Here is a 13,611-nt window from a genome sequence, read left to right as displayed (position 1 = left end):
GCAAAATTATATATATTTTTAAAATCTAAAAATCTAAAAAAAAAACATATATATATATATATGCAATTTGGTGAAGCCACTTGGCGCAGCCACGGCTTCTAAGCTCAATTTTATAAATTTGATAGTGTAATGAATATCATATTATTTAAAATTTTAAATGAGTTAACATTGGATGAATTTTAAATTTGTAATATTTAATCTAAATCATTAAATTAATCAATTTCAAAATAAAGATTACATTTGGAATTTGTTTGATTTTTTGTGTGATTTACATAGAATTTTTTAAGATCATTGACTTTTTAAAAATACCATGTCCATTCATTGTGGTTCTCACAGCGCCAGAATGGTGTATCTTCAATCATGCGGTGGAGGATGCTCTTTGTAAGTGACCTTCTCAAGGGTAAGGTAAATGTATGCATGGCATGTGAATGCTGTAAGTGCATGTGCGAACACGAATTTTAAGACATTGATCACATCATGCATTTTATGATGTTGAGTGAAGTAGTGTTGAAAGTATGGCACCAGATCAAGATGGCGGAATCTCCAAGTTCATGTAGGAGAATGATAAATTAGGTAAGGAATTATCGACAACACATCTGAGAAAACCTTAAGTGCTGCATTTGAAGGCTTTGGTGAGCTTCTTGAAGGTATATATATTTGCATTTCCATGCTCATAAATGACTTAGAGCACTTGCAGCAGTGGAGCCATATTGCTATATTGCTAAAATTTAGCTCCACAAACACAAAACACACGCTGCAGCAGTGGTGGCAAATCTAAATATTTTAGATGTTCAGCTACAGTACACATCTATATATAGATGTGTACTGTAGCTGAAGCAAAAAAAAAAAATTATTTTTTTATTCGGCGGTTAAATAAAATAATAACAAATCTCTCTCATCTCTCATCTCTCTCAGTCGCTCTTTCATCTCTCTCTCAAAACTCTCTCATCTGTCTCTCTCAGTCACTCTCTCATCGCCGATCGCCGATCGCCGCCGATCGCCTCATCTCATCTCACGCCGCCGATCGCCTCATGCAGCCTCACGCCGCCGATCGCATCATCTCATCTCACGCCACCGTCGATCCTCGCCGCCAGACCCAGACTCACACCACCGTCGATCCTCGCAGCCAGACCCAGACCCACGCCGTCGATCCTCGCTGCCAGACCACGCCGTCGATCCTCGCCGCCAGACCCACGCCGTCGATCCACATCGATCCACATCAATCCATGCCGTCGATCCACCGGGAATGATGTTGATTTTTTTTTTCTTCTATGGGTTTGATGGCTGTAGTTGTGGGATGATGTTTGATTTTTTTTTTCTTCTATGGGTTTAATGGCTGTGGTGGTGGAATGATGTTTGATTTTTTTTTTTCTTCGTGGGTTTGATGGCTGTGGTGGTGGCGATGGTGGTTGTTGTGGCTATGGTTTGGTGGTACGGTGTTTGATTTTTTTTTTTTTCCTGTGGGCTTGGTGGCTGTGGTGGTGGATTGATGACTATGATGGTTGTTGGGATTTATTTTGTTTGTGGGTTTGGTTGTGTCTGTATTGGTGGTGTGGTGGTGGAAGTGGTGGCTGTGGCTGATTGTAGAGGAGGTTGCGGTCGGTACTGGGAGGTTTTTTGGGTTGTGAGATATATTATTTATTGTAGGAGTATATTATTTTATTATGATGTTTATATTATTATATTGTGTTGATAGTTAAAATAGATTCACTGCTGCAGCAGGTGTGTAGGTATAATAGATAAAGTAACTTTTAGTGGAGCTAAAAAGCTAAATTTTTAGCTCCACTGCTGCGAATGCTCTTACAAAGAGCATCCTCCACCGCATGATTGAAGATACACCATTCTGGCGCTGTGAGAACCACAATGAATGGACATGGTATTTTTAAAAAGTCAATGATCTTAAAAATTCTATGTAAATCACACAAAAATCAAGCAAATTCCAAATGTAATCTTTATTTTGAAATTGATTAATTTAATGATTTAGATTAAATATTACAAATTTAAAATTTATCCAATGTTAACTCATTTAAAATTTTAAATAATATGATATTCATTACACTATCAAATTTATAAAATTGAGCTTAGAAGCCGTGCTGCGCCAAGTGGCTTCACCAAATTGCAGATTTTTTTTTTTTTAGATTTTAGATTTTAAAATATATATAATTTTGCTTCTCCTATAATTTCTAAGTTGATAAAAATCTTAATTTGATTACAATCCAAATTCTTCACCTAATCCACCTAATCCTTATTTTTTAAGTGTAGTGTATTATAATCCAAATTCTTCATCTAATCTATTTAATCTATAAGTTTTCTTAAACTATGGATATAATTTTTCTTCAACTATAATTTCTAAGTGGATAAAAATCTTAATTTGATTAAAAGAAGGAAGGATAAAGTTCTATTCAATTAATATTGCTTCACGTGGTGCTAAAAATTGTGCTTAATTTGTTCTTTTCTTTAGTTTATTTTGTCTAAGGTTGCAACGTAGTGTTTAGAATTTTAAAACAAATTGGACAAATCTTAATCATGTGAATAGTAGTTAGTACCATTATGTGATCAAATTTCACATGGCATCAATATTATCAATTTTGCTAGAATAAAAGAATTACCATGACAAGCACATGGTATTGTGTTGGCCTAGGAGTGGGTGTTAGAGCAACGCAGTGTTTAGAATTTTAGTTTATAAAATTCTATTCAATTAATATTAGCTTTAGACTATTTGTTCATATAAAATTCTTTAATGTGGAGTGTGTGTGTATATATATATATATATATATCAAATAATTCATAATTAATACCCATCATACGGTTCTTTTGCACTATTCTTCTCTTCTTCTACCTACAACCTCTATTATTCTTTTCTTCTACCTACAACCTTACAAGTACATATTTGTTGACTCTACTTTTTTTTACCCCATCAAATTTAATATATTTTGTGTATTTGTTTAAGTTGATTTCCTTAAGTTTAATCCAATTTAGAAAATTGTTACGGATTGTCAATTATTTATTTATTTATTTATAAAGTTAGTTTGATTGTTAAAAAAAAAAAAAAGTAGTTTTAACAAAACATGCAACTTACATTAAAAAATAAGTGTTTTAACAAAACATGCAACCTACATTCAAAATAAAATAAATTTTAAAAAGAGATTAAATTTAGTTGGTTTTCTTCTTTGAGAAGTAAATTTAGTTGGTTGGTGCCATACAACTACAACCTACAATTGTCTCTATCTAAATATTATCAACAAAGCCTAAAATTATAGGATATAAAGAAAAAATCAAAAGCATAAAATATTAAAATGTGTAGTTGTATAGCTAGAAGTATAGCTAATCCCATGAATTAAAAAAAAAAAAAACCATTTTCATTGGGAGAATATACACATGAGAGGAATTAATAATAAATCAACTTGATATTTATTGTATATTAAGAAAAAATTGTAATTAACATTAACAACTTGATTTTAAATAAATTTATTATTATTATTATTTTTTGCTTATAACAACTTCTTCACAACTTAAAATTATTGTTTTAAATAGAAACAACTTCTTAACATTTTTTTGTTGTTGAAGTTTACCATGGTTGAAATTTTGTTTGTTGGATAAATATAGGAATGATTATGGATAATAGTTTTATTATACCATGACTCTCATCTTTAGATTTTCAAGTCATTATAAAAAAATAAGGCTAGATTCATAATTTATTTCATTAATATTTTGAATGTCCAATTATTTGTTATTTGTTTTTCTCTCAAATTAAGTCCATCTTCTCTTCAAAAATAACTTCCCATTTTATTATAATTATTCATGTTGTTTTTTTTTTTTTTAAGGGAGTTTCATTGAGGTTCTGAAGCACTTGATCAAAAGTTTTTCTCAAAAAAAATTTCTTGAATCTTATATTTACACATTTTGTTTTGATAGGGTAAAATTCGGTGCCTCCCCCCTCACTTTCAAAGATAAAAATTCAATTCTTACATAAGTTAAATCTACTTTTATTTTTTAATGTTTAGTAATTTGGGTTGTTCATAATACTTAACTATTACATTGAGGTTACTACTTAAATATGCTTTCAATTATTATATTTTTAATTTTTAATTCAAGGTTTTTCATTCAAAAATGCACTTGAGTTTTAATTAAGCAAACTCTTTTTATATTTTTAAGGCTTCTCCTTTTATATTAGTTGCATAATTATTTTACCCTATTCCATTCAATTAATTTTGGACTTATATATGATTTTATATATATATATATATATAAACTTAATCTTACACAATATGTATTCATTATATAACTTAAAGTTTCGTTTAAAAGAAATGGAGTAAAGATTACTTTACTTTTATTATTTATTTAATTTTAATTAATATAAATTTTTTTTCATTAATTTTCACATGATTCTTGATTAAACCGTGCATCACACATGCATAATACTAGTATATATATAAAATAGAATCTGTGAAACTCTCACAATTTTTTACATTAACACGATATTTAAATAAAATTATCATTATTTTATTTAAATAAAATTATTTTTGTTTAGTCCAAACTTAACAAGGAGTCAATCTCTATCTCTCTAACAAGTCCAACTTAAATTCAAACTCATCATTATAATTATTTTTTAAACAAAATTATTTTTGTTTAATCCAAACTTAACAAAGAGTAAAACTCTATCTCTCGAACAAGTCCAACTTAAACTCAAACTCATCATTATTATTATTTTAAACAAAATTATTTTTGTTTAATCCAAACTTATCAAAGAGTGAAACTCTATCTCTCGAACAAGTCCAACTTAAACTCAAACTCAAATATTGATAATTTATTTCAAAATTTGTGATTTTAATCAAGAACACTATAAAAGTAAAGCAAACCCAATATTTTTTTAAAGCCGAGTAGAGGTATGAGCTCTTCTTATGTTATTTTCTTCTCCTCTACTTTGTTTAAATTTTAAATTTTTTTTTTATGGTTTTTCATGTATTTTTTTTGAAGTAATTTTTGTACATGAACCATCAAACTCTTTTTTGCTGTTTTTTACAAGATAAAAAAGCTTGTAATAATTGAAATTATTTTTTTGAATATAACCCATCTTTCTCTTATATTTCTCTGTTGTTTAGTCATATATATTTTGTTTTATTTCAATTATTTCTAAGCATTGAATCATCTTATTTTTTAATATTTTTTGGTCTTTCAGAAGTTTTAATATCTAAATTTTTAAGTTATTTTTTGTAGTATTTGAAACTATATGAAAATTTTTTTGTAAACCATTTCACGTTCAAGCAATGACTTCTTCATCAAATTGTAACATAAATTGAAGTCATACAAGAAAAAATCATAAAATGGTGTAGTTTCTTAAATTTTTTATAAAATTATTTTAGTCTACCTCACAAATAAGTAAGTTCCCGCGCATAGCACGGGTTAGCGACTAGTTATTATATAAAGTGCATAATTTTGTATATTTGTGCTTATATATAATATTTCTAATTAAAATTATCAATAAAAAATTTTCTAATTTTTTTTTATAATTCCTTATTTATTAATGAAAAGAGTGATTTGAACTCAAGTAGTTAAATCTTTTCTAATACTTGTATAAATAAAGTTATCCTAAATAATTAATTTCAAACTTAAGATTAAAAAATCAATTGTATTTGTACACCTAAAAGAAATTTCATTTTTAAGTCTTATTTTGATATTTAAATCATCTGTTTTAGTGTTGATTTTATTTAAATGGTTGATACCCTAACTTAAAAAACTTGAGTAATGTCTCTAATTATATTGTGCTTTAGGGTCCGTTTGGTTGGAGGGTGGAAAAGTGGAAGGATAGAAAATTGTTGGAGGGTAGAAAAGTGAGAGGATAAAAAAGATTTATTTTCTCTCATTTTTGTTTGGTTGGAGTGGAAAAGTGGAGGAATGGAAAAAATGAGTTTGAATAAATTTACTCATATACTCTTGTTAAAGGATAATGCCAAATTAAAAAAAGTTGAAAGCTCGAAAATTGTTGAAAATACATGAGCTGTTTAGACCCCCCCCCAAATTAAAGTTACGATTTGGTTTGATTTTACACTAACTTAATACTAAGTGCGGAATAGTGTAACACAAGCGTATAAGCAAGACAACTACTCTAATCCATATTTAAAGCAACCAGCAGTAAAAATGAAATGAATAGAGTAGGGAAGAGAGGATNGGCTCCACTGCTGCAAGTGCTCTAAGTGACCTTCTCAAGGGTAAGGTAAATGTATGCATGGCATGTGAATGCTGTAAGTGCATGTGCGAACACGAATTTTAAGACATTGATCACATCATGCATTTTATGATGTTGAGTGAAGTAGTGTTGAAAGTATGGCACCAGATCAAGATGGCGGAATCTCCAAGTTCATGTAGGAGAATGATAAATTAGGTAAGGAATTATCGACAACACATCTGAGAAAACCTTAAGTGCTGCATTTGAAGGCTTTGGTGAGCTTCTTGAAGGTATATATATTTGCATTTCCATGCTCATAAATGACGTGTTTCATTAGTAAGGTTTTACCCGTGCGATGCACTGGAAAGTTAAATAAAATTAAGTTAAAAATGAAGGAAAATAAATAATTTAGTTCAAAATAAAGATTCAACTAAAAAATTGGTAAAAAATACAGTTAGTTTTTACTTTCTTTGAAATTGAACCTAAAAACAGAACCGTACATATGTGAGGACAACGACAATGATATAAAATATTATCATGATGAATGAATTGAAAATTCACAACTACATTAAATTTAAAAAGACATTCGTTTCACAGCATTATATTAAATGATTATAGCCCTTAAAATGAGTGAGGAAGACACAAACTTTTGCAGACCAAGAACTGAGAGTAATTTGGTAGAATTGTAAAGTAACGCTTTCTTTTATGTGCAAAAATATCATCCAAAGTATAAAGTGTCTAATGGAACCATAGAACCTGAAAATATATGCACACTAAGGCTGCGTTTGTTTTGGTGGTAAATGATTTCAGGAAATCATTTACCACCTGACCCATGTGTTTGGCTGGCAAAGGAAAATTCATTTTCCGGAAAATATGCTTAAAGTTTGACCAAATTTTCACCCTTGACCCGGAAATCATTTTACGCCCTTATTTTACCTTCAAATGATTTCCGGAAAAGAGAGAGCCAGAGCCGAACCAAACCGAGCGAGAGAGAGAGCGAGAGCGAGAGAGAGAACGAGCCTTCGACTTCGACTTCGCCGGCGCCACGAACTGACGAACTCACGAACCGCGCCATCGCACCGGTCTCGCGTCGATCGCAGCACCTCGCCATCGCACCGGGCTCACACCTCGCCATCGCACCGCGCTGATCGCGCCATCGCACCATCGCCATCGCACCTCGATCGCGCCATCGCACCTCGTCGTCGACCCAGACCCATCGCCTCCTCGATCGCGCCATCGCTCCAACGCCGCTCGGCCCAGACGCAGACCCTCGATCGCGCCATCGCACCTCGAGCTCTCTCTTCCTCGATCTCCCAGTTTTTTTTTTTTTTTAATTTGATTGTTGTTGTTTTTTTTTTTAATTTGATTGTTGTTGTTGTTTTTTTTTTTGATGAACCGATTGGTGTTGTTGTTGTTGCTACCGGAATTTGCTGTTGTTGTTGTTGTTGTTGTGTTGTTGCCGGAATTTACTGCCGGAAAATAGCATTTTCCTAATAGAACCAAACACATGAAAATATTTTCCACAACAATTTTCATAATTCAACCAAACACTTAAAAATATTTTCCTTTTCCGGAAAATAGCATTTCCGGAAAATATGTATTTTTCGGAAAACGTTTTACACGAAACAAACACAGCCTAAAATACAAATAGCTTAATTAAATTTATGACTACTCAACAACAGCATGGTGTGGAAATTGTTTACCAAAAAAAAAAAAGGATGAATTCCTACTCTTTGACATGATCAAACCGGTCTTAGCAGACTTACTGATAATATATAGATTATCTTTGCAGCGTCATCTACCCAGACGTCGGTGTCGAAGGTGGCGTAACAGTTGAAAACCAATAATCAAGGTTATCAATTATCTTAAAAATACTTCTGGATGTTTTTATTAGTACTAAACTATTAATCACTAATCAGAAGTATTGTTTTATTGTATCATTTTCACTAAATTAAGTGCGTTGACGCTATTTTGCCGGCGAGGCATCGGCGTAATCTAGTTTCTATATTTTATTCGAGGGATGTAGTTTCATGTGAAAATTCATCAAACCTCATTCACTTAAATTTGAAAGTGTATTATTGGTGACTGAAACTTTAGAATCATCATTCATAAAAATACTTCTGGATGATTTTATTAGTACTAAACTATTAATCACTAATCAGAAGTATTGTTTTATTGTATCATTTTCACTAAATTAAGTGCGTTGACGCTATTTTGCCGGCGAGGCATCAGCGTAATCTTTCTATATTTTATTCGAGGGATGTAGTTTCATGTGAAAATTCATCAAACCCCATTCACTTAAATTTAAAAGTGTATTATTGGTGACTGAAACTTTAGAATCATCATTCATAAAAATTAGAATCATATCTTGATGTAACCTAAATATTCAGGTGCCACTTCCACGCAATAGTTCGTACTCTCTCTCCACCTAGACATACCATGTTTCCTCTTCGCTAACCTATGCGATGCAAGAGAAAACTATTGATTGTGAAAAAAAATCCAATAATGAATGAAGAATTTAAGCTATTACTTTTAAAATAAAATAAAATAAAAAACAATGAATGAAGAGTTTAAGCTATCACCTATGCAATTTTTTTTTTTGTGCATTTAAGTTAGACTTTAGACAATAATAATATGGTTATTACTTCTACTATTTTTGGGCTGAAATAATTTATTTTTTTTCCCTAAATTGAAATAAAGTTATTTTTTTACGTCGGAATTTATTTACTGTTATTGTTAAGCTAAAATATTTAAAAATGATTATCTGATTATTTATTTAAAAGAAATATTTTTATAAAATGATGTAATGGCAATTTTGTGAATAAAAAGGCATGTGATGGCATTGTAAAGGAAGCACCTTCCTGGAAACTTCCTTTCTACCCCTCCCAAGTGTCATAAATGTCATCTCATTTTTTTTTAACTCTTTTCATCCATCTTCTCAGACTACTCAAGTGTCTGCAAATCTATAACACTCATCCTTCATCTCATCTTCGCTCAACTTTTTTTTTTTAAATCGGTTTTCTTTTCTAACGTCCACACCATCAAATCCAAAAGAAGCTACTCAGTGAAAACACATTCTTCATTTAGCTCAAAAATTCATATTCTGTTTGGAATGACGAAATTTCAGTCGAAATGCCGATACAGGCCGAATTTTGGAACGAAATAGAATAGTGGGGTTACTTATACCGGAAGGAAAAATTCTGACTGGAATAGAACAGTATTTAAACATTGATCCTGTACTATGTTTAAAGAAATTTATGGAATAAGAAGGAAGATGATGAAGAGGGAGATGGGATTATATTGGTTTTTTTTTTTTTTGGATAAACTTTTGGTTTGAGTTTGTGCTCATGTTTACTGTTTTGGTTTGGTTTTGGATTGTGCTGTGCTTATGATACAGAGGAAGATGTGAGGAGAAAGAGTTGACCGGGTTTTTATAAGGAAGGAAAAGGAGTATCAGGGAGAAATAGTGAGAAATAGTTATTAAAATCAGAATTTTTGTTTTAAAATCAGAAATAATTATTATATATATAGATGATTTTATATATATATATATATAATCATTCTTTTTTTTTAAAATCAGAAATAATTATTATATATATAGATGATTTTATATATATATATATATATAATCATTCTTTTAATTAGAAACGAGTTCTAAAACTATATCATAATAACTCACTTAGATATTATTTCTCAAATATATATATATATATATATAAAGAGAATTCTTGATTAAAGTCGTGCACGGGACTTTCACTAGTGCCAACTGCCAAGTAAAACATTACGGTGAAGAAAACCATTTTGTTTTGATATTGGGATCCACGCTGAAACTAGTGCTTTAGATGCATCCAGGAGAAACGAGTTGGACAGATAATAAATTCATATTGCATATATGCATTGGATTGTTTGTCACCAAGCTAAGCCCTTGAGCCAGTAGTCTTTATCATCTCTAAACTTTAATGAAAACATTAAAAAGAAGAAATTGCAAATCACAAAGCCCCACCTCCAAATGGTCACTGCGAACGTAATTAATACTCCTATTAAATTCTCTTTAGTAATTCTAGTACCACATAAAATTTTACAATTCTTGCTACAATTATTTTATATAGTAGACTGTGACTAATTGTTTATCACATTTACATGAACCCATCGCTTACAATTTGCTGCGTGAACAAGTTGTGCTCCTAAAAAATTTTCCTCTATTTTTAAGCCTTGCCCATCCCCACATTCATTGGTCCTTCTATATAAATCTCACTGATCTGAAGCACAAAACAGCTATTCTGTTTTTGCTTAGAATATTCACAACCCATATATATCAAAGTATCAAATAATCATGGTGAAGCAACAGCAAAGCCACATTGTCATAGTCACATATCCCGCGAAGGGTCATATAAACCCTGCCCTCCAATTTGCCATACGCCTCATTCGCTTGGGGGTGAATGTCACCTTCTTCACCACCGTTAGCGCCCACCGTCGCCGCATGATCAAAAGCCCTCCTCCTAACGGCTTGTCGTTCGCCTCCTTCTCTGACGGCTACGATGACAGAGTTGTACCTGAGGACGACAGAGTTAAACGATTGGATCAACTCAAACGCAATGGCTCCAAAGCTCTCGCTGACCTCATTGTCTCCACCGCCAATAAACAACACATAGTCTACACACTGCTTCTACCTTGGGCTGCTGACGTGGCTCGTGAACTTCACCTTCCATCCACGCTTCTTTGGATTCAACCTGCCATGGTTTTGGACATATATTACTACTACTTCAACGGTTTTGCCAATGTTATCAGAAACGACAACAATGACGACTACCCCTCATCTTCGATAAAGTTACCGGGACTACCATTATTCACGAGCCGTGACCTTCCCTCCTTTTTGCTTGCTTCCAACACTCACGCTTCTGTTCTCCCAATATTTCAAGCTCACTTTGAAGCGCTTGAAAAAGAGAGCAATCCTAGAGTTCTAGTGAACACCTTTGATGCTCTAGAGCCTGAGGCCTTGAAGGCGATTGAAAAGTTTAATTTGGTTGCAGTTGGACCGCTACTTCCATCAGATAAGTCATTTGGAGGAGATATTTCCAAAGACTACATCGAATGGCTCAACTCTAAGCCTGAATCATCGGTTATATATGTTTCATTCGGGAGCTTAGCGGTCTTAATGAAGCAACAAATGGAGGAAATTGCACGCGGATTGTTGGGTTGTGGGAGGCCCTTCTTGTGGGTCATAAGAGCTAAGGAAAATGGAGAAGAAGAGAAGTTGAGTTGCAGAGAGGAATTGGAACAAATGGGAATGATAGTGCCATGGTGTTCCCAAGTGGAGGTTTTGTCGCATCCTTCACTAGGATGCTTCGTGACACATTGTGGGTGGAATTCAACTTTGGAGAGTTTGGTTTCAGGGGTTCCGATGGTAGCATTTCCTCAGTGGTCTGATCAAGGGACAAATGCGAAGCTAACTGAAGATGTGTGGAAGACAGGAGTGAGAGTGATGGTGAATAAGGATGGGATTGTTGAAGGTGATGAAATTAAGAGATGTTTGGAATTGGTTGTGGGAGATGGAGAGAGAGGGGAAGCAATTAGAAGGAATGCCAAGAAATGGAAGGAGTTGGCTATGGAGGCTGCCAATGAAGTTAGTTCTTCCTATAACAATCTTAAAGCTTTTGTGGATGAGATTGGTGAAGGTAATGTCGTTGTTAAAAAAGTGTAGGTTTGCTGTTGAAATAAAATAAGTGTTTGTTTTTACATCCCCTTTTATATATTAAAATATGTATATTTTTGCATATTAATTGTGAATATGGATATAAAATAGTAGAAATAAACGAGTGTAAAAAGATATTTTCTATGTGTGGTTGATTTATGTTTTTCGGCTTTGTCTTGTCTCTCTATTGTTACTAGGTTGGCAAATCATCTAAGCAGTTTGGAAAATATATAATTATGGCTTGATTTGTGCAATAACCATATGCATATTACGTCTTCTAAACATTTGTGGACCTCACCTTTTGTATTATAAAATTGGTTGGTAGCAATTAGCCAATTACATCTTGATGAAATTTCTTGTACTTCACTATCTAAGAGTACTAAGCAAAACTTGTTTCTATCCCAAAAGTAAAAAATAAAAAAAATAATAAAAAAAGATTAAGCATATCCTATTTGTGATTTTTTTTTTTAAATGGAAAATGTCACTTCTAGAACATACTAAATTACTAATACATAACCAAAAGTGTAAAAAAAATAAAATAAAAGGTTAAGAAAATCCTACATGTGAATTTATTTTAAATGGAAAATGTCATGAAAAGGGTGGTAACTAATAACTATGAAGACAATTAATAACCCAAGAGATTGTCTTGAAAGAAAAAATGATTGTTTATGATGCACACCAAAGCTATATATGTAGATAATTGAAGAAATGGATCCGGCTCATTCATATCTCATACCTTTTTTTCATTTGAGCTCTCTTTGCAGGGAAAAAATGCCCACACGCCTCCTGAATTTTGGAGTAGCGGTCATGATATCTCCTGAACTTTTATATTGGTCAATTTACTCCTTAAATGTTTCACAACTACCAAATTAATACATCAGTTAGTCTAATGTTAAAACACTAACGGAAGTGGCACATGAGACTCACGTAAACTTAAAAAAACATAGTCCCAAAAATTTGAAACGTGATAGAAAGAATAAGAGAGACAGATGGACCTGGGTTGTAATGGTGTTGCCAAAGATGATTTTGATTTGGGGATTTAGGGTTGTAGGGATTTTAATTTGGGGAAGGGGCTGTTTAATTTATTGGGAAGAAGGGAGTTTTTGGTCTTTTAAGTTTGTGTTACTTAAACAATACACATGTGCAAGTCACATGATTTATATTTCCATCTAACTTAATAGTAAAACTAATGACAGGATGCAAGGTTTAACAAGGATCATAGTTTATAGTGTAAATTGTGCATTCGAATAATTTATAGTACAAAATGTAATCTAAGAATAATTTATAGTACAAGATACAGTTTAGAATAATAAAATATAATTTCCCTTAACATTGAGAAAGAGTTTATTCGAAATTTACTATAATATTTTCAATACAGTATTTATTGTAGCTATCACCAACAACCCAGTGATATACGGAGAACAACAACGCTCCACCGCTAGCCATCAAAATAGAAATCTTTGCACACAAATATTTGCTAGATGACCACCCACCATTTTGATCACGTGATCTAAGAATGAAACGTTGTACACCATTTTTTTCCTTCTTTGCTTTTCCACATGCAAGAAATGGTTTGCAAATGTGAGTTTGTATAGGCTTAAGCCAAGATGGGAATATTTATTACGCAAGCAAGGGTTTTGTTATTATGCTATGATTTTGTTTCCATATTAAGCAAGCGTATAGGGAGCTGCTGACGAAATGGTTGGTCTGGTTATATAACGAAGATGGGCCAAGTCATATTGGGCTATGATAT

The 13,611-nt window shown here is 32.3% G+C and overlaps 1 protein-coding gene across 1 annotated transcript; it reads left to right on the top strand.

The window, feature by feature from the left end:
- The first annotated feature begins 10,371 nt into the window (after window positions 1-10,371).
- On the top strand, window positions 10,372-12,089 carry LOC112020612 (phloretin 4'-O-glucosyltransferase). Its single transcript, XM_024053165.2, has one exon. It carries the CDS (start codon window positions 10,500-10,502, stop codon window positions 11,865-11,867), a length of 1,368 nt encoding a protein of 455 aa, XP_023908933.2. The 5' UTR covers window positions 10,372-10,499; the 3' UTR covers window positions 11,868-12,089.
- Window positions 12,090-13,611: the final 1,522 nt, after the last annotated feature.

The sequence above is a fragment of the Quercus suber genome, unplaced genomic scaffold, assembly GCF_002906115.3.
Source record: "Quercus suber isolate HL8 unplaced genomic scaffold, Cork oak 2.0 scaffold_1089, whole genome shotgun sequence".
In the NCBI taxonomy this organism is placed as follows: domain Eukaryota; kingdom Viridiplantae; phylum Streptophyta; class Magnoliopsida; order Fagales; family Fagaceae; genus Quercus; species Quercus suber.
This window is presented reverse-complemented; position numbering and strand designations above follow the sequence as displayed.

Bases quoted from the DNA above. Each gene is read 5' to 3' on its own strand.
- LOC112020612 (XM_024053165.2), top strand. From the start codon at position 10,500: ATGGTGAAGCAACAGCAAAGCCACATTGTCATAGTCACATATCCCGCG.